At 38.6% G+C, this 20,635-nt stretch overlaps 1 protein-coding gene across 1 annotated transcript; it reads left to right on the top strand.

Annotated features, from left to right (window-relative positions):
* Positions 1 to 1,020: 1,020 nt before the first annotated feature.
* LOC125229799 (cathepsin L) lies at positions 1,021 to 18,734 on the top strand. The gene is made up of 7 exons (XM_048134741.1): positions 1,021 to 1,174; positions 2,288 to 2,384; positions 2,895 to 3,097; positions 5,688 to 5,847; positions 13,018 to 13,223; positions 16,718 to 16,916; positions 18,681 to 18,734. Exons 2-7 carry the CDS (start codon positions 2,292 to 2,294, stop codon positions 18,732 to 18,734), a joined length of 915 nt encoding a protein of 304 aa, XP_047990698.1. The 5' UTR covers positions 1,021 to 1,174; positions 2,288 to 2,291.
* The last annotated feature ends 1,901 nt before the right edge of the window (positions 18,735 to 20,635 follow it).

Here is a 20,635-nt window from a genome sequence, read left to right on the forward strand (position 1 = left end):
AAACCTATTTTACGACACCCATGACGACTTTTGTGTCAAAGTGACAGTCAGCAATGTCAGATTCCACATTGGTCATTCATTTTGGAATCAGCACCCCCTAAAACCTATTTTACGACACCCATGACGACTTTTGTGTCAAAGTGACAGTCAGCAATGTCAGATTCCAAATTGGTCATTAATTTTGGAATCAGCACCCCCTAAAACCTATTTTACGACACCCATGATGACTTTTGTGTCAAAGTGACAGTCAGCAATCTGAGGTACTACATATTTGTAATCTGAAAGTAATCAAGTCAATAATTTCAGTTATTTTGAATCGACTATGAATCCGAATTATTGGTAATAGTAATTATTGTATAGATGATTAGTGATTCCTTTATATGTAATGGTAATTTACCGTTTCACTTGATTACATTACAAGTAATCTGACACCCAGTAGTGGATTACAAAGTAAAATCAAGTAATCGTGTAATCCGGAATCGATTACGATTTGCCCATCTCTGCGGCGCTGCTGCAAGTTTTGAGACAGAAGTATATGCTAGAAAGAGATGCAGATATTTGCCACTCACTCTTACCTATAGTTGCGTCTCAAAACTTGCAGCAATAACTTGCTGGTCTAAACTCAGCTTAACGAGAACAACACACGGGCGCGCCATCTGTCCCAGCTGTGGTGCTTTACTCAGGCCACACGCTATAACCATACCGAGCGCATCGATCAGCCGCTTAGTTCCAACGCGCGCCAATAGATGGCGCAAAAACTATATTGCGAAACGGGACAATGACGTCATCTTTTTCGTGCATGCTGCCCGTAGTAACGAGTTATTAGACGTTATCACGTCAAAAACTAACGTCAACTAGGCCTGCCCGTAATCGGTAAATTGGGGTGATACCAGAATTGATACCGATTTTCACAGACCGTGTACATTCTTAACGACTGAATCGATTTAACAAAAGTTTAGATTATCTATGGTTTAATCCACTGTTTCCGGTTAGTCTATGGTAATTTACGACTATTTTTTAACGAACTTCGCGTCATCCTTGGCATAAACAAATTAGGAGCTCCGCTGAGCTGTCGTGTTTGTTGACATTCGATAGATTGTTTCGCGTCGCGATAATTAATTATAATTTAATTAATTTACAGCTAATTTTGACTGTATCGTTGGAATATATTGGGGTAAGTTGAAGATACTATTAAAATACCTGTGCCTAGTTAACAGCGTTTTTTTCTCAAGAGTTTAGTATTCTTTCTTTGTTTAGGGTCATGTAATGCCCCTCCGCCCATATCAACATCAAACTCCTTAACGATTCCACTGCGTAATATCTACGATTTCCTTGTCACAATCTTTGAGAGGCTAGTCATACGTGATGTGAATTAAATTTACAGTTAGACAGCTTTACTAAACGAATTCTTGGTATCGATATATTTTAGTTATTTTATTTCTACCCTCTTATCATTAGCGTAGTTTCAAAATTTAGCAAGTCATTATACTTAAATCTAGCAGAGTTCAAGGTAAGGAATAATTAACTGTTTATAAATCCTGTTTATAATTTCTGGGGCAGTTGGCTAACTTCAACTGGCCTAGACAAGGTATATACTATATAACTTCAAAGGAAACTTTTTCCTTGGAAATCAATTTTTATTAAAATGTTTAAATTGGCCCTGCTACCTTACTAATTTTACTTTTAAAATACTATAATTATTTTATAGTTGTTCATAAAGTGAATTATAGAAGTACATAGGATAAATATATTGTAATTGAATACCTATTTTCTTAAGTGTAAGAATTTAGGAGTGTTCCAATTTAACTACTCAGTAGTAGGTACTTACAATTCATAGTTTCAAGAACAAGCAAGTCATCATACCTATACCTATCACTGACACAGATCAATGTAGGTAAAAGTTACTGCTTATAATTTTCAATGTTGGTAAAATATACTGCTTATTAACTGTAAATTTAGTTTATAATTTTTGAGACAGTGGGCTCTGGAAATTGTCTAGAAATATGGAACAATGATTAAAAGATAGATTTTTCCTTGTTTTTTAAACTGCCTATGAAATTTTCAGTAATATAGTTACTTAGTTAATTTTAAATTGAAAGAAAGAAAAAAATATTTATTTGGTATAAAATCATATAACAAGATACATAGATGCAGGTGAATCATTAGGTACTGTTATACCAAATAGGATGCCGCTCCGCTCAAATTCCTTCTTTTGTTGCAGTTTTAAAGAAATGAGGCAAAATTTAAGGTAAAATATTACATTTTAATAAGTGTTCCTTTGTTATAGAAAAATGAAGTGTGTAGCCGTGCTCCTGTGTGTGGTGGCAGCCGCCAGCGCAGTCTCCTTCTTCGACTTGGTCCGTGAGGAATGGAACACATACAAGGTAATATTTCTAATTTTTTGTTATCTTTTCATAATATTGCAATTTCATCAAGCTTGCTTTAAACCTAAAATGGTAAAAGCAATCATTCTGTTATCCATTGTGATGTGGACAATTGGTCATACCTACAGATACCAAAGTAGGTAGCTATAAAATAAACTTTTGTATGATTGGCATGTTATGTCAACTATTTTTCATTATATAATTATCTTCGATGAAAAGTAGAAAATGTAAAGATATATGCACAGGTAAAACATTATATTCCAAAGAACTGTTTAAAAGTTTTATTATTGAGAAATATGTAGGTAAAATGCCCCGTTTTTACCTACTTATTGTTATTATTATACAATAAAAGATCAAAAGTGACAACATCATCATTCGGCCAAATTCAAGTTGTCCCGTTGTCCCATACATATTAGTACATATAGTTTGAAAGTGACCACATGACGATGTTGCCACTTTTTAATTTCTACTCTTTTTCGCGTCAAATTAATAACAAATCAATTCCACCAGATGGAACACAACAAACAATACGAATCAAAGGAAGAAGACAAGTTCCGCATGAAGATCTACGCTGAGAACAAGCACAAGATCGCCAAGCACAACCAGAAGTTCGAACAGGGCCAGGTCTCGTTCCGGCTGAAGCAGAACAAGTACGGAGACCTGCTGCACCACGAGTTTGTGCACACCATGAACGGGTTCAACAGGACTAACAAGTGAGTATATTAAAGAAAATTTTGTGGGTAATGCCCCATTTACAAAAAAAGAGCTCCCTGCCGAGGTATTCCCAATGAATTACAATAGGGGGTTCTTCAAAAAAGAAGTCTACAGGCTTCTAATGGGTCGGCAACGCGCATGTGACACCCCTTGAGTTGCAGGTGTCCATAGGTTACGGTCACCGCTTTCCATCGGGCCGAATACCTGTTTGCCACTGACGTGATATTAAAAAAAAGAGGTAATAAATTACATTTGGTATTATTATGATTGTAGTACTATTTTAGTATTTAATCCCCGACGCAATAACGACGGGGTGTTATAAGTTTGACGTGTCTGTCTGTGTGTGTGTGTGTGTGTGTCTGTCTGTGGCATCATAGCTCCCGAACGGATGAACCGATTTAGATTTAGTTTTTTTTGTCTGAAAGCTGAGTTAGTCGGGAGTGTTCTTAGCCATGTTTCATCAAAATCGGTCTACTATGTCGCGGTGGGGTTTTTTTCAAAATTTTAATTTTGTGGTTATTATGTAGGTATTTACTTTCAAAATGCATCACATTTTGGACTTAGGATTTTTTTTTGGAAACATGAAATTAAAAATAGGTTAATTCTTATGGATTTTATGTGGATTTTATTATGAGTTTAGACAAGACTACTGAACATTTGGCCAGCTTTAGAAATTGAAAAACCTAAAAATGTGCAAGGCAAGCTGAAGCTAATATTAGTCAACAAAGATAAGGAAACTGCCAACATTTTATGCACTTATTCATTTTATTACCTGTAAGCTTCTCTGCATATCATTTAATTTTGCAAGCTTACAAATAAATAAATAAATATTGGGGGACACCTTATACAGATCAACCCAGCCTCAAACTAAGCAAAGCTTGTACTATGGGTGCTAGGGGACGATATACATATTTATATAGATAAATACATACTTATATACATAGAAAACATCCATGACTCAGGAACAAATATCTGTGCATCACACAAATAAATGCTCTTACCGGGATTCGAATTTCGAACCCGGGACCGCGGTAGCAGGCAGGTTACTACCAACTACGCCAGCCCGGTCGCCAAAGTGTTTTAAACTAATTAACAAACAATGGTCTTCTGTTTCACATAATAACTTGATACAATTTCTCAATTTTATCAGTTTTATTACTTTATTAAATTAGGTAAAGTCCCTATCAAAGACATGACACAGAACTGGGCCATTGATAGCGATTTTGCAAACAATACTTATCTGTGTTTGGGAAAAATATAAACAATGGACGAAATGACCCGCGGGGCAGTAGATAACTTCTATTTGTGTTACATTCGCTATTATCTATACATACACACCATATAACAGTAAAGGAAATGACTGGAACGGATGTATTTTACAGGTTGATTAATCTTAATAACAGGCAACAGTTGCAGTTTTAGTTATGACTAACACAAGAAACACGTAACTTAACAGTCATTATTATGTTCAAAAATGAATGATGAAGGTACTTACTATGAATTTTTAATTTTTAACATTATTCAGTTTCTACGTGAAAAAATAAACTTTTTTAAAACTTTAACTTGAAATCTAACTTTCATTGAGTTTCGATATTTTATTGTCCCCATCCTCATCTTACATCAAAGTCGTTATAGCCCTTTTGATTGTATCGCTACGCTAATGTCCCATAATGTTTAACATTGTTTGTAAGTCCATTTTGATACGCTATTCCAATGAATACCCACATTGCAAGTTCTTTATCTAGCAGTTACTTCTCTTAGTCATCACTTGTAAGTGTATCTAAAAGGTTTAATTAATTCACAGTTACAAACTGCAATTAAAGTCACTGATCCTTGTACTGTACGCGCTGAATCGCTTGACTGTGCGTAGCTAATCGCCGATAAGCAATTTACGTGATTCTTATCGTCAATAAATTGAATTTTTGACCTTGGTAGTACCCATTTTCGCATTTTAATCAAAATCGAAATTAACGCAAAGAAAAAAACCAAATGACTCAATTACTTTTGTCCCGGAAAATCCCGTGAACAAAATAAATTAATCTATAATCATAATCAAGGTACATTGAGCTGCGAAATTGTATGGAGAAATTATGAATGAATTCGTTGATAAATTCGCCATGCACCTTTACAGCTCACTACTGTACGTACTAAGTTATTTAGGGCCGGTTGCATCAAACTGTCTGTCACCGTTAAAGCGTTCGTTAAATATTATTGTATGGGAAGTTCAATAGACGCCTGCTGCTTGACGATGATGTGACTGTCAAATGTGGTTGATGCAACTGGCCCTTAGTCTATAGACATTTAAAACAGTAGTTGCTCTGACGACTGATGGTTTCTGGGATGCACCTGAAGTGATCAGCGAAGTTATAAACAAAAATCTTTCTTTGTTTTTATTCAAACAGTTCTTGGCAAAAATGCTTTCCTTTAACAGAAAAAAAACTTATGCTACAAGTGCAATAAGTATGTTGTCAAAATTTAAATGAAGCACCGCATTAGGGTCTTGTAGGCATCGCACGTCACAGATATTTTTCCAGAGTGGTTTCTATACCTTGTACTTAACCATTCATTAAACACTGCCTTTGTTCCCAGGCACAAGGGTCTCCTTTCCAAGGCTGCCGGCGTGCGTGGAGCCACCTTCATCTCACCGGCCCACGTGACCCTGCCCGACCAGGTCGACTGGAGGAAGAAGGGTGCCGTGACTGAAATCAAGGACCAGGGCAAATGCGGATCCTGCTGGTCGTTCAGTACTGTAAGTTACCTCTTATACACATAGTGTAAGTTACCTTTAATACATATAGGTAGTCAAACTAAGTTGGAAAAGACCAGTAGCTGCATCATACACTTGGATCTCAAGGAGAGCGGGCGATGGTGTCACCTTTAACTTACCGGCTCACGTGACCCTTCCAGACCTGGTTGACTGAAAAAAGCGCCGTCACTGAAATTAAGGTCCAGGGCAAATACGAATCCTGCTGGTAGTTCAGTACTGTAAGTTACCTTCATATAGATTGGACTCACACTAAGCAATGGTTTGCTAGTCGCTGCACCATACACTAGGTTCTCACAGAGAGTGATCGTCTGCGGCTTTCGATCAGTTCTATAATGGCGATTTACGCCACACTGCCGATACTTTATTCTCATTTCTAAATACATGGTATGGCATTACAATAGGTGCCGTGACCAGGATAAATTTAATTAACCTCTTAAATTGACCTAAATATATCAGTGAACGGACGGTTATATTGTTCTCGACCCCCTTTCGCACAGCGTTCGAGAAAATAATACTTGACCCACTAAATTATCGCACTTCCTTCCTGACATAATTCAATAAATTTGATCACAACTCACAACGTCTTTCGGTGATCCAAATGTTATATTTACTAAATTTAAGTAGGTGTAGTGTTGGGCGTTGAGGAAACGACTGTTTGGTTCAATGTGGAATATATTTTAAATAATAATACGATGAGAACATGCTGATACACTAGGTCTAAGCTAAAGGAGTGCATGTAAACACGTAGCGAACATACGAAATAAGTCGCGAAACGAAAATAGTACAGAATAGCATCCATAAATTGTATACAAACATGTCTGTATACATAGAAAGCGCTTCCTACGTTCCGTTACACCGATCACGTGCTTGTTCACCTCGAACTAGAGTTACGAACCGGTCTTTGTGTCCATGTGTGCCGTTTTCAATCAAAAGGGTACTTCTTGTAGGTTGTTATTAAGACTCTTATTTCCGTAACAGCTTTAATATGTAATCGATCTTATGGAAAGCCGACTATGTGGTACCTTTTGATTGAAAACGTCACATTTCTGCGTGACTAAGGAAAATAATATCCTATTCATCGTTCGACATTCGAACTTTTTCCTTAAATGATTTTCCGGCCAAAATAAGACCTTGGATCTAAATACGATCTCGCATTCGTAATTCTAATGCTGATACTGATACTGAATAAAATTATATATGATTAATTCAAATCTGTTTTTCGCTTCGATTCGAATATAATTTACCGTACACTTGCTTGTAGACTTTTAGGCTTGGTTCACCTCACGCCACGCTCTCAAAACGCTCATGTATGGCGGAGGCTTAATACTAAAAAAAGATAGATATTAGATATGTTGTACTCGGTGGTTATAATATATTAGTCTGCAGAACACCCTAGTATGATCAATTTGAAAGAATTGCGTAAGGGGTGAATGTTAAATCTTGAGAAAGGAAAATACTCAATAATCATTTGATAAACTTTTACTTACCTACTATGTACGCACCTAATCGCTAAAACATCCGTTTAAAATGAATTTGCTTGGTACGCATTAACAAGGTATCGGTCGCGATGCTCATAACATACATAATACGCGTCGTCAAACAAAACAATGACTCACGAAAACATCGGTTTCTTAGTAAAAGTTTCATCAGACTATTGCGACTGTGGAAAATAATAAAAATAGTAATTATCAGGGAATCAAAAAATAACATAATCGATTGGTTTTGTTTTGTGTTATCTGTCTTGACCTTCATATGCTAAAAATTGACTTAAAATTTGAAAATGATACCTACTTATAAATTGAGAGGAAAATACCTTCAAAGTAATCGATTTTTCAATCAATAATTTTTTTGTCGCTTATCGCCCGCATTGACAATTTATTGCCTATTGATGCTTGGTTTCGGTCTAAAATGATAAAGAATAATGACATTGCCAACATTCGAATCGACCTACAAATAAAATAAGACTCCCGTTTGAAGCCTATTAGGTATGCCCTATTGTAAACCGATTATTCGTTATAAATATTATTAACAAAACACATGGATATGCGGGACGGGTCCTATTCTTATATTCATCTACGAAAATTATTATTTATAAAGCACCTATTGTTCCAAATTATATTCTACCAGACCACCAATGATCGTATTATTTCTTTCTGACACAATTGTAATTTAAATTTGCTTAATTAAGTGCTTATAATTATGTATGCATGATAGACATAAGTAGTACCTATAGCACCGATTAGTACGTAAGGTTTTACTGTTAGTACTAATTGTAAAATAAACAAAATAAAATAAAATAAATGTATGCAGTCGAGTGGTTCTTTCCCCAACTTATAAAAACTGGTCGCAAATCAAGTCAATTTTGTTCGTTCAACCCGCATGAGTTTTTGTATTGGGTTGATGTAATCTTTACCAATATGAAAACCTTTTATTCCAAGCACAGATTCCAAGTCATAATCATAAGTATATAAAGTATACTTTAGTTTGAGAGAGCTCTTCAAAGTTAAACGCTTGAACCTGATGAGTCATGGCAGTGTATAGTTGTATACTGTGTACAGGTCGTTAGTTGCAGTTTTTATGTGATTTTGTGAAGTTCATGCTTCAAAGATTGGTATAGTTGCTATCGTTGGTACTTCAGTATATTGTCCTAAGTGGTTCCACTTGTTCTGACGTTATGAGACCTTTTCAAATTCTCTGAATGCACTCAGCTTAAGTATTTACCCAAGGCTATTTACCTAAGTCTGTCAAGTTGTTTCTGTAAAGTCGGTGCGAATGTTCATCTTCTCGCAGCTGTAGAACGCGGAGAATTTGAATTTCGCACCTTTTTCTAGCGAAATACTTGTTTGGCCGGTTATACAGCTTGGCAAAATAGATTAGAAATTAAAAAGTGGCAATATCATCGTGTCATCCGTTTCTTACCAATATGTGTGAGAAAACGAGACTACACGACGACGTTGCGACTTTTTATTTTGAAATGAAATGAAAATTATGCTAGGGACAATAGTGACTGTACCGTATTACCTACCTACCAGACAGTTATAGTCATATAATACGCTTACAATAATAACAATAATTATGGCCGAGGGTGATTCACACCGAGAGAACATCCTCGTGTAGTCATTTCCGATTCTAGATTGAAACGTCGCTGTTTATGAAACACTAGCTTTTACCCGCGGCTTCGCCCGCGTAATAAAAGTATTCTTATTGAAACGTTTACAAAAAATAAGATTTTCATTTGGATCCGTAGGTTTCTTTGTAGGTAGGTTCGACTCTATTGATCGAAAAGTGGTAAACCACTTTTTTGGCTGACTGCACCTTACACATATTACTATTGTTTTAAAAGAAATTCTTGCAATGATTGTAGAATTGTTACACAGCGACCACAGCGTAGGTAGTAGGTACGAATATGTATGTATTTTACCTATATGAATATTTATAGTGGGGAAACTTCATACAACCCACATAGCCAGTATATCTCGACGCTATGGTCGGTAAGGTAAAAAATACTTGCTTGCATTATCGCTTACAATTTTTTCCATTTTGCTTATACTAATTGCAAACGTAAACATATAAAAGGCAAGCAAACAACGATCCTCTTACAGCACATTGAATGTAAAAGTTATTACGGATGCAGGATACTCACCGATGCCTACTTACATACTAATCCCTTCCCACTGAGCCACCTGCATTTTACACTGCCTAGATATCGATTGCCGACCGATTATTCCGACCCCAATCCCTATTCTTATCCCCGTCCGTATCTCTATCCTTGTCCCCGTCCCCGTCCCCGTCCCGTCCCTGTCCCCGTCCCTCTCCTATCCCTGTCCCCGTCCCTCCCCTATCCCTATCCCCGTCCCCATCCCCTATTCCTATCCCTATCCCCGTCCCCATCCCCTATTCCTATCCCTAACCTATTCTTATCCCCGTCCCTATCTCTATCCTTGTCCCCGTCCCCGTCCCGTCCGTCCCCGTCCCTCCCCTATCCCTGTCCCCTATCCCTATCCATAGGGATAGGGATAGGGATAGCCCTATCCCTATCCCTATCCCTATCCCTATCCCTAACCCTATCCCGTTCCTGTCCCTGTCCCTGTCCCTGTCAAATTATCATGCTAGGAGGTGAACTTTGAATAATCTTTTCTTAGTGCTCCTCTAAGGAACTTCCGTGTCAATTTGAAATCTCTTGAACCAGAAGTAAAGATAAAAACTAAACCTATACTTATGGCTATTTTGGATATTTTAACCCCATTGCACAACAACAGGGGAGAAAATTTATATTCCACCTCATTAGATTTTAAAATCGTTGTATTTATCGTGATCAGCGACCCGATAAACCATAAAAACGATATCCATGTGTGATTTTGACTTACCCCCTTTTGCACCCCTTTAGGGGTCAAATTTTCAAAAACCTGAAACCCGTATTTAGTCATATGTCTTTAGGAATCCTCTTGTGAAGTTTCGAATAAAATAGTCAAACTGATGTTGTTTCCCCATACAAACTTTGAACCCCCATTTCACCCTTTTAAGAGGAGAATTTTGAAAAATCCTTTCTTAGTGCTCCTCTACGCCATATAAGGAACCGATGTGCCAAATTTGAAATCTCTAAGACCAGCGGTTTCGGCTGTGTGTTGATATATTATGTCAGTTATTCAGTCAGTCAGTTTCTTCTTTTATATATTTTTTGATATTTAAACCCCATTGCACTACAACAGGGGAGAAGGTATTTCACTTCCGCCTTGTTAGATTTTAAAAACGTTGTATTTATCGTGATCAGCGAACCAATAAACCGTAAAAACGATACCCATATTAGTTTTTTGACTTTATCACCCCCTTTTCACCCTTTTAGGGGTTAAATTTTCAAAAAAACCTGAAACACGTCTTTAATCATATGTTTTAAGGATCCCTCCTGTGAAGTTTCGAATAAAACAGTGAAACTAACATTGTTTCCCCATACAAACTTTGAACCCCCATTTGACCCCCTTAAGAGGCGAATTTTGAAAAATCCTTTCTTAGTGCTCTTCTACACTATATAAGGAACCTACGTGCCAAATTTGACATCTCTAGGACCAGCGGTTTCGGCTGTGCGTTGATAACCTGTCAGTCAGTCAATATCTTCTTTTATATATTTTTTTGATATTTAAACCCCATTGCACCACAACAGGGGAGAAGGTATTTCACTTCCGCCTCGTTAGATTGTAAAAACGTTGTATTTATCGTGATCAGCGACCCGATAAACCATAAAAACGATACCCATATTGATTTTTTGACTTTATCACCCCCTTTTCACCCTTTTAGGGGTTACATTTTCAAAAAACCTGAAACACGTATTCAGTCATATGTCTTAAAGAATCTTCCTGTGAAGTTTCGAATAAAATAGTCAAACTAATCTTGTTTCCCCATACAAACTTTGAACCCCCATTTGACCCCCTTAGGAGGTGAATTTTGGAAAATCCTTTCTTAGTGCTCCTCTACACTATATTAGGAACCTACGTGCCAAATTTGAAATCTCTAGGACCAGCGGTTTCGGCTGTGCGTTGATATGTCAGTCAGTCAGTCAGTCAGTCAGTCAGTCAGTCAGTCAGTCAGTCAGTCAGTCAGTCAGTCAGCTTCTTCTTTTATATATTTAGACTAGCTGTGTTCGCGGTTCTGCGTGGGATCTTCCGTGCTGGTATATGTCAATAAAAAATTATTCGTTGTCTATCGATAGGTTTAATAGTTATTTGTTATACAAGGGGGCTAAGTTGTATTTTTAACACACGAGAAGTAATATACATTTGCACCCGAGTGTAACACAAAACTTTTCCCCTCAATATAGCGAGGAAATTACAATGCAAAAAATGCGTTTATCACTGCTTCCAGTAGTTCCACAGGTGGTAAATCATCTTTATTACTAGATTCACCTCCTTTTATCAATTTTAAAGCAGTTAAATTGACTTTATTCAATGTCAAATTACTTTACCCACTAGTGGAAAAAATGCGTTTTTATTTTACCCGCTGGTATTAAAGGACAAAACACGTGTTTCCGGGCTAGTGAGGGGGAAATATAATTTCATTTCTTTTTCGGCTTCAGAAATGCGTAGCTAAAATTTCGGTTCCCACATGTATAATAGTAGCAGGTTTGAGGGCTTTCATATACTATTAGTAGTAGTAGTGAACACTTTATTGCACAGAACAAATTACAAGTACAGTGAATGATTTTAATAGTTATGTACAAAGGTGAGCTTATCCCTTGATTATCCCACTATTAACATGTTTAACGCCGATAAATAAGAACAATATTTGTTATACAAGGAATTCATTTTATTCATTTATGGATGGAAGTCTGTTTAAATCGAGTCACCCGGTCGCATTATGAGGTCACCTATTGTCGAGTCAGAAATGGGTCAGCCTTCCACTTGTGTCAATATGTTTGCTGTAATAACAAACAATACAATTGCGATTAATGTAATTTATTACGCGATTAGTAACGATTGATATTACATATATATTTATAGTTAAGAAATTTAAGGAAAACATCTCATTATGAAATCGGACTAATTCCAATAAGGCCTAATTACCCTTCGGGTTGGAAGGTCAGATGGCAGTCGCTTTCGTAAAACTAGTGCCTACGCCAAGTCTTAGGATTATTTGTCAAAGCGGACCCCAGGCTCCCATGAGCCGTGGCAAATGCCGGGATAACGCAAGGAGGATGATGATGATTGATGATTTATAGTTTATTAAGAAATGCTGCGAAATTGTAGAAAAAAAATAACGACCATTAGGGACCATTCCCACTCATAAGACGCATGTCTTGCGGCGCGCAACGGACGTCTCCGCCACGCCGCCTGAATGTAATTCAAAAAACGTCTCCTCAGTACATTTTGTATAGGAAGGACGTAAGACGCGCCCCAGGCGGCGTGGCGGAGACGTCCGTTGCGCGCCGCGAGACACGCGACGCCTAAGTGGGGATTACAATGAAGGATTGTCTAAAAAGTTTGCATCTAACGATATTATCATAAATATTTTCCGAAATGACTTAACTTCGTGTAACTCGACACTCGTGTCATATTATTTTTCCTTCCTCATCCTCCCATTTTGTTTTCAATGTGTATTGCCTGATGATTATGTTTGACTACTGTTACACAATTTATTTATTTACAAATATTTGTCCCACAGACCGGCGCTCTCGAAGCCCAGCACTTCCGCAAGAGCGGATACCTAGTATCCCTGTCCGAACAAAACCTGATCGACTGCTCAGCTGCGTACGGAAACAACGGCTGCAATGGCGGTCTCATGGACAACGCTTTCAAGTACATCAAGGATAACGGAGGCATTGACACTGAGAAGTCTTACCCCTATGAAGCTGTTGACGACAAGTGCAGGTTAGTTACTGAATTTGCTGATAGATGTCGCTGTTAGGTGCGCGGCAAATCCTGAATCGCGCTATCGTTTGGTCGACGTAAAGACGTATAAGTAGTCTCTTGACCTGATCGACCTACGGCAACAGCAATGGAGTATTCATGAATGACGCCTTCAAGTATATCAAGGATAATGGCGGCATTGACACTGAGAAGTCTTTGCTGGTAGATGTCGCTGTTAGGTGCGCGGCGAATCCTGAATCGCGCTAATATTACTTTTCTCAGCTCTGACGCTCGTCATTAAAGATATCTAGCATCCATTTATATTCATTTAATCAGAATAATGTGGTTTATTAATTATTATACAATTTATATTCATAATAAACATTAATTTCATAGTTACCTAGTCAATGTGCTTGTTGTCCTTCTATCAACTTCTTTGTTATGATTATGTTCGTAATTTATTTTTATATCGGTCTTGTTATCATAAAATAATGTTTTTGCTCACTGTTAAGTTAAACCACAGACCGCGAAAGTCATAAATTTTCCTCGTACAAAGAACAATCAAAATGTTTTCCATTTGCGACGTATACTTTGTTCTGGATAGCGATAGTGTTTGCTCCTAACTACCTACAAGAGGAAATCATTAATATTTTATAGGTTATAGGTTATAGGTATACGCGGGCTCGGTTTCCGCAACTCGACGTCATAATTTGCGCCTATTTTGCGTGATGGGTTGCGGCACTATTCCTGCCAACCCAGCTCTACCAGAAAGCCTAGCAGACCCTTTATGTTGCCGACGACTTCTGGAAGACACCCCGGCGACCCGAGGTGTTGTGCCCGGTATTCTGCCACCCCTGGACATTCGAGAATGACGTGAGCGGCTGTTTCCTCTGCCTCCGTGCACGCTCTGCATAGGGGGCTGTCTGTAACACCCAGGGTGAATAAGTGTTTGTTGAAAGGGGCATGGCCAGTTGTGGCCCCCACTAAAAGTCGGAGCTGTGGCCTTTTTAGTTGCCTCACCTTTTTTGACAATCCGGGGTGATTGTCGGGAGTGCTTCCTTTGCCTGTCTGCAGGTGCCTAGGTTAGACCAGTATTGTTGGTGTTTTACCTTGGTGTTGTAACGCAGCATGTTTCGAAGCCAAGCATAAGGTAATGGTAGTATGGGCTCCGGTCCTGCCACCTTCATTTCGGAGCCTCTACGCGCTAGGATGTCGGCTCCATCGTTACCTCGCGAGTTGCTGTGTCCTTTAATCCACTGAAGAGTTACGCTGTTGGTGGTGCATACCTCTGTCAGAGTTCTGTGACATTCGTAGATTAGCCCTGAAGTAAAGGTATAACTTTGTAGAGCTTGTAGTACTGACCTACTATCGGAGAGTATACGGATGGGGTAGTCACGTACCTCCCTTGAGACGATCGCATGTGCTGCCATTATGATGCCCATACATTCTGCCTGGAAGACTGTGTTGTGGGCACCAAGTGGTGTCGAGATGTGTATGTTGAGGTCCTCTGAGAATACCCCAGAGCCAGTGCCTGACCTTGTTTTTGATCCATCCGTGAAGATTCTCAGCTCCCTTGGGTTAAGTCCTTCACGGGGTTCTTCGTGTAATTGTATTTTGTATTTCTTGTCGAAGACGAATTGCTTCGGTATCTTATCGGTTACCGCCTCTATTAGCGGTGCCTTACCTATCGCCTCATAGAGGATTTCGGTGTGAGGTACCCTAGGTGGTCTCCAGAGATTGGACTTTTTTAGACGTACCGCCGCAGCTAGCGCTTCTTGTTGTATGTGGAGGTGCAGCGGCGGCAGGCCTAGGGATGGCTTCCAAGGCCGCGGTTGGAGTGGTTCTCATGCAGCCCGTGGTCGCCATACAGGCCAACCTCTGAAGTCGTTGTAGTTTAGCTTCAACAGTGGATAAATTGGTGCGTGGCCACCATACTATAGCACCGTAGCTTATTATTGGTCGGATTACTGCCTGGTAAAGCCATAGAGTTATTTTAGGGGTTAGTCCCCAGGTTCTGCCTACCATTCTACGGCATTGCCAGAATACGACTGTAGCTTTTTCTATCTTACTGTTTAGGTGGTTACTCCAATTTAGTTTATTGTCAAGTAATACCCCTAGATACTTTACCTCTGTTGATAATTGGAGTTCTGTATTGAACAGCCTGGGAAGGCGAAAGTTCCCCAAGTTGCGTTTGTTGGTGAACATTACCAGCTCAGTCTTGTTAGGATTGACGGTGAGTTCGTTGTCGGCGCACCAGCGTTCCACGATTGCAAGTGCGGAGCGTGTGACATCACATACTGTACCTGTGTGGTTGCCGCTCGTTAGTATCACTATGTCGTCAGCGTAGCCGATCGTGTAGTAGTGATTGTTGTTTAGTGTGGAGATCAGGTCGTTCACCACTAGATTCCATAACAGTGGTGAGAGGACGCCACCTTGAGGGCATCCTTTTGCCACTAGTGCTTGTTGTGCCTCGCCTGTCCCGAGTGTGATGACCCTTTGGCTCAGCATGTTATTTATCCATGTGGTCAGGATTGTACTTACTCCATGTCTCACTAGTGCTGCAGTTATGCTGCTGAATCTGGTCTTGTCGAAGGCCCCTTCTATGTCTATGAAGGTTCCTAGGCACATGGACCTGCTTTTGATCGCTACTTCAATCTTGCTCACCACTGCGTGGAGTGCTGATTCCGTAGATTTGCCAGGGCTGTAGGCATGTTGATTAGGGTGAAGGGGCACGATGTTTAGCACCCTCTCTCTCAGATACCTGTCGCACAACCTCTCCAGTGTTTTCAGCAAAAAAGAGGTTAGGCTAATGGGCCTAAATGCTTTCGGATCCGAGTAGTCGCTTTTACCTGGTTTTGGTATGAAGATGACTTTGACCTCTCTCCATTGTTTCGGCACGTACGTGTGGGCCAAACAGGCGCGTAGGATGTTGGTTAGCTTTATAGTGAGTGCTTCCCCGCCCCACTTAAGCAGAGCAGGGAAGATCTCGTCCTTACCCGGTGATTTGAAGGAGTCAAAGCTGTTAATGGCCCATTGCGTGCGTTGTGGGTTTATTACCTCGTCAGTCTGTTGCCACTCGTCCTCCGTCGGAGTGGTCTCAACCTCATCCCAACTAGTCATGTGCGAGATCACACAATCCGGGAAGTGTGTGCGCACTAGAACTAGTTCCGCTTCTTCAGGCGAGGTGGCGATCATTAATATTTTAAGAATGTCTCTATCATCTTTTCCTCCCATAAGTCCCTGATTGACATCGAATGCTGTATATAAATATCTTGCCTTATTTTTTTCTATCAAGGGTCATAAAACAAGTACCTAATGTACTTATCTAAGTTATGTTTTCTGCATAGTTATTATGTTCAATGAAGCTGAAAAGTATCTGACATGATGAATACCTAAATGCAACGATGAAATCCATGATTATCACAAACCATACGAGCTTTTTAACTCTGACACCCTCAACTTTCCCATCTCATCACACCAAATACCCACAACATCTAACTATAATATTCCCACAGGTACAACCCTAAGAACTCCGGTGCTGACGACGTTGGCTTCACTGACATCCCTCAAGGAGATGAACAGAAGCTTCTAGAAGCTGTAGCTACTGTTGGTCCGGTGTCTGTGGCCATTGATGCTTCGCAAGAGTCCTTCCAGTTCTACTCTGATGGTGTTTACTATGATGAAAACTGCTCGTCTGAGAACCTCGACCATGGGGTAAGTTGGTCCTTTTAGATCCTTAAGTATGGCTACTGTGGGACTCTGTCCCTGCCAAATTTGTACCACAATATTCTAACAGATGGCGCTGAACGTCTGCTAGTAGGCAACTGCGAAAATTTCTATAAATCTTACAACGCGCTAACGGATTTCCGAAATAAAAAAAATAAAAATGTAGATTTAAAGATCTAAGCCATACATAAGGACAGACAGACAGCGGGAAGGGCTTTGTTTTGCATTAGTTTTAGACGCCTGAAGAATTAGGTGATGTCTGACCGGGACTACAAATACTACAATATACAATATGTATATGTATAGATAGATATGTAGTCAAGATGATTTGAACGAAAGTAATAAAATAAGTAAGAAATGTAGGTCAAAATGTATTGTTAATTGCGAAAATTGAGCTACTTCAATATGATATATGGTTGTTACTTGTAAACAATATTTTTCTCTACATTTACAGACTGATATAACCTTGGAGGTCAGACAATCACGCACGCAAATAAACAAACTTATCAGCAATTACAATAATTAGCCTATCTGCTCAACGTGCGATACATCACGCAACTCTTGTATCAGTATCGACATATTCCAAAACAGTACTTACATTAAGACACCTTAAAACCCGTGAAAATACGGTCCGTAGTAGCCGTAGAACTATTTCTATGGTAATTAACGCACTAGATCCGAAGAAATGACGAAAATAATTCGGATGACGGACATCGGATCTACTCGTAGTGCATAAATTACCATAGAAATAGTTCTACAGCTACTACGGACCATTGTTTTCATGGGTTCGGATCAGACGTAATGCGAAACCGCTTTATTTTTACAATTTTTACAAGCTTTTATCCAACTATGTTAGTGTGCGTCAAAACGTAGAAGCTAAATTTGACCCACTTCCCGGTTTCCGAATGAGCTAAAATTTTCCACACATATGTAAATCACGTGACAATGCAATATTATGGTATCATGGAGCTCATCTGATGATGGAGCAGAAAGGTGGTCATAGGGACCCTGTTATGAAACATCGTATCCCCATCAAGTAAGGGGTTTTTAGAAACGTCTCGGTGAGCAGTAGATGACTGTTGAAAGAAAGATACAGTCGGCGATAAAAGCTTGTGCCAAAAATGAAATTTTTGCAAAATCTTATTTTTTATTATTATAAATGGGCTTACTCTTGGCCACAGACTAGCCAAAGGTAAAGTCGTGGCCTATAATGGCTAGGAACTACAATAACGAAAATAATATCGAGGCGTATGTACTTTAACTACGCATAGACAGATCAAGTGTAAGAAAAAAACGTGTCTCGGACGGAACCATCAAGAGTTATATACGGTAAATTGTCAAAACTGAGGTTCAAAAGTTTTATTCCTGTGTCGCGAGATGGTAGTCTATGCGCTATTTACTTTCACAGTAACTCTATACTCGATCCTCTTTGATCTTAGGTATCTTCTTTTGACAAAATCATTTTTTTCCAAAATAAAACTAGGATGAAGCCATGATGTTTCTAAGTTTTATTTTAATATCTAAATATATAAAAGAAGAAACTGACTGACTGACTGACATATCAACGCACAGCCGAAACTGCTGATTCTAGAGATTCCAAATTTGGCACGTAGGTTCCTTATAAGGTGTATAGGAGCACCAAGGATTTTTCAAAAGGGGGTGTAATGGGGATCTAAAGTTTGAACATTACTTTTAGTACGCAGGCGAATCTGCGGGAAAAAGCTAGTTAACCACATGTGTTTTCTTCATCAGGTGCTGGTTGTCGGTTACGGCAAAACAGTAGAAATGGCACATTTTTTATCCTAGCAACACTTACTGATCTCAAACAAAAGTGAGTCAATAGTTGCCACATGCAAAGCGTTATACGGTGGCGCCCCTATTACAGTCTGACCAAATACAGTAGAAATTAAATAGTAGCAAAGTGTCCCTTAATCCCATTTAAATCTATATGTGTGAGAAAACGGGACGACACTACGATGTTGTCCCGTTCTAATTTATACTCTTTTTGGTCAGATTGTAATAGGGGCGCCACCGTAAAACGCTTTGCATGTAGCAACTATTGAGTCTATTGACTCACTTTTGTATGAGATCAGTAAGTGTTGCTAGGATAAAAAACCGGCCAAGAGCGTGTCGGGCCACGCTCAGTGTAGGGTTCCGTAGTTTTCCGTATTTTTCTCAAAAACTACTAAACCTATGAAGTTCAAAACAATTTTCCTAGAAAGTCTTTATAAAGTTCTACTTTTGTGATTTTTTTCATATTTTTTAAACATATGGTTCAAAAGTTAGAGGGGGGGGGACGCACTTTTTTTTCCTTTAGGAGCGATTATTTCCGAAAATATTAATATTATCAAAAAACGATCTGAGTAAACCCTTATTCATTTTTAAATACCTATCCAACGATATATCACACGTTGGGATTGGAATGAAAAAAAAAAATCAGCCCCCACTTTACATGTAGGGGGGGTACCCTAATAAAACATTTTTTTCCATTTTTTATTTTTGCACTTTGTTGGCGTGATTGATATACATATTGGTACCAAATTTCAGCTTTCTAGTGCTAACGGTTACTGAGATTATCCGCGGACGGACGGACGGACGGACGGACGGACGGACGGACGGACGGACGGACAGACAGACATGGCGAAACTATAAGGGTTCCTAGTTGACTACGGAACCCTAAAAATGTGCCATCTCTACTGTTTTATTTTTGCCAGGCCGCAGAACACCTCAAAAAGCTTATTATCAGCTTTGTAAATGTTGAGAAACACATTCAAATTCTAATAAAAGACATGATAACATCTACTGCCAAGGTGTTCTTTAAACACGTTAAGTTGCCACCTATTTGCGTAGTACATCTCGAAAAAAAGTACCTAAGACAGTATGAGACCATTTTGTATTTTACTGCTAGGCTAATTTTCTGAAACAATTTTAATGCAAATATGGCTTATTCTTAAATACCAATTGTCGGTGGCATCGCATTTTAAGAGCCAACAAGTACATATTTTGGCTTGCTAGAAAAAAATTGTAAAATTATTCGCCTATTAGATCATGGCTATATAAGTTTGATATAAAAGATCTTAGTGATGTCTAATTATAAGTGTCTGAAGCTTTACAAATTTATACTTAGTTGTAAGGCTATGAAATTGTGAAATTTGTAAATTTTATTTACTTGTAAGTTTTATTTTAGTAAATGTCCCTGTGTTAAAATATAGCGTCCTCTGTCACAGTCAAATTTTCTGTAATTCAAAAATAATACTCTTGTTTACTGAGATTTTTTGACTGTGATATTTATCATTCCATTGCTTCAATGAAACATCACATTTAATTTTTGGGCTGGGTCTTGTAAAACTTAGTCAACTACAGAATTACTTAGTTTTACAAGGCTTAGACAAAATAGTTTTAATACTAGGTTAAGTTCAAATTTTACGTTGTGATATTATTTTGCGACTGTGAGAGATAGAAATATATTTTATTTAAAATATTTTACTTTTATTTTTGTCTACTACTAGATCCCATCCCTATAAGATCCGAAAAGTAGGACGCACATTATTGATACCAAAGTTGCTATGAATGAATCAATAATCACCATCTTTGAATTCTACATATACAAAAGGTAGGTTTTAATTTAAACCCATGAAGTTAGGTGACTATAATATCGCCCAGGATCGTGAAATGTGGAAGATTCTTCTAAGAGCCCTATGGCCCTA

The sequence above is a fragment of the Leguminivora glycinivorella genome, chromosome 9 (genome assembly GCF_023078275.1).
Source record: "Leguminivora glycinivorella isolate SPB_JAAS2020 chromosome 9, LegGlyc_1.1, whole genome shotgun sequence".
Taxonomy (NCBI): domain Eukaryota; kingdom Metazoa; phylum Arthropoda; class Insecta; order Lepidoptera; family Tortricidae; genus Leguminivora; species Leguminivora glycinivorella.

What these genes read in the sequence shown, in the direction of transcription:
- LOC125229799 (XM_048134741.1), top strand. Translation starts at nt 2,292, where the DNA reads ATGAAGTGTGTAGCCGTGCTCCTGTGTGTGGTGGCAGCCGCCAGCGCA. An exon ending in GCTGTTGACGACAAGTGCAG is followed by an intron (nt 13,224 to 16,717) that starts GTTAGTTACTGA and finishes ATATTCCCACAG; the next exon opens with GTACAACCCTAAGAACTCCG. An exon ending in CTGAGAACCTCGACCATGGG is followed by an intron (nt 16,917 to 18,680) that starts GTAAGTTGGTCC and finishes TTTCTTCATCAG; the next exon opens with GTGCTGGTTGTCGGTTACGG.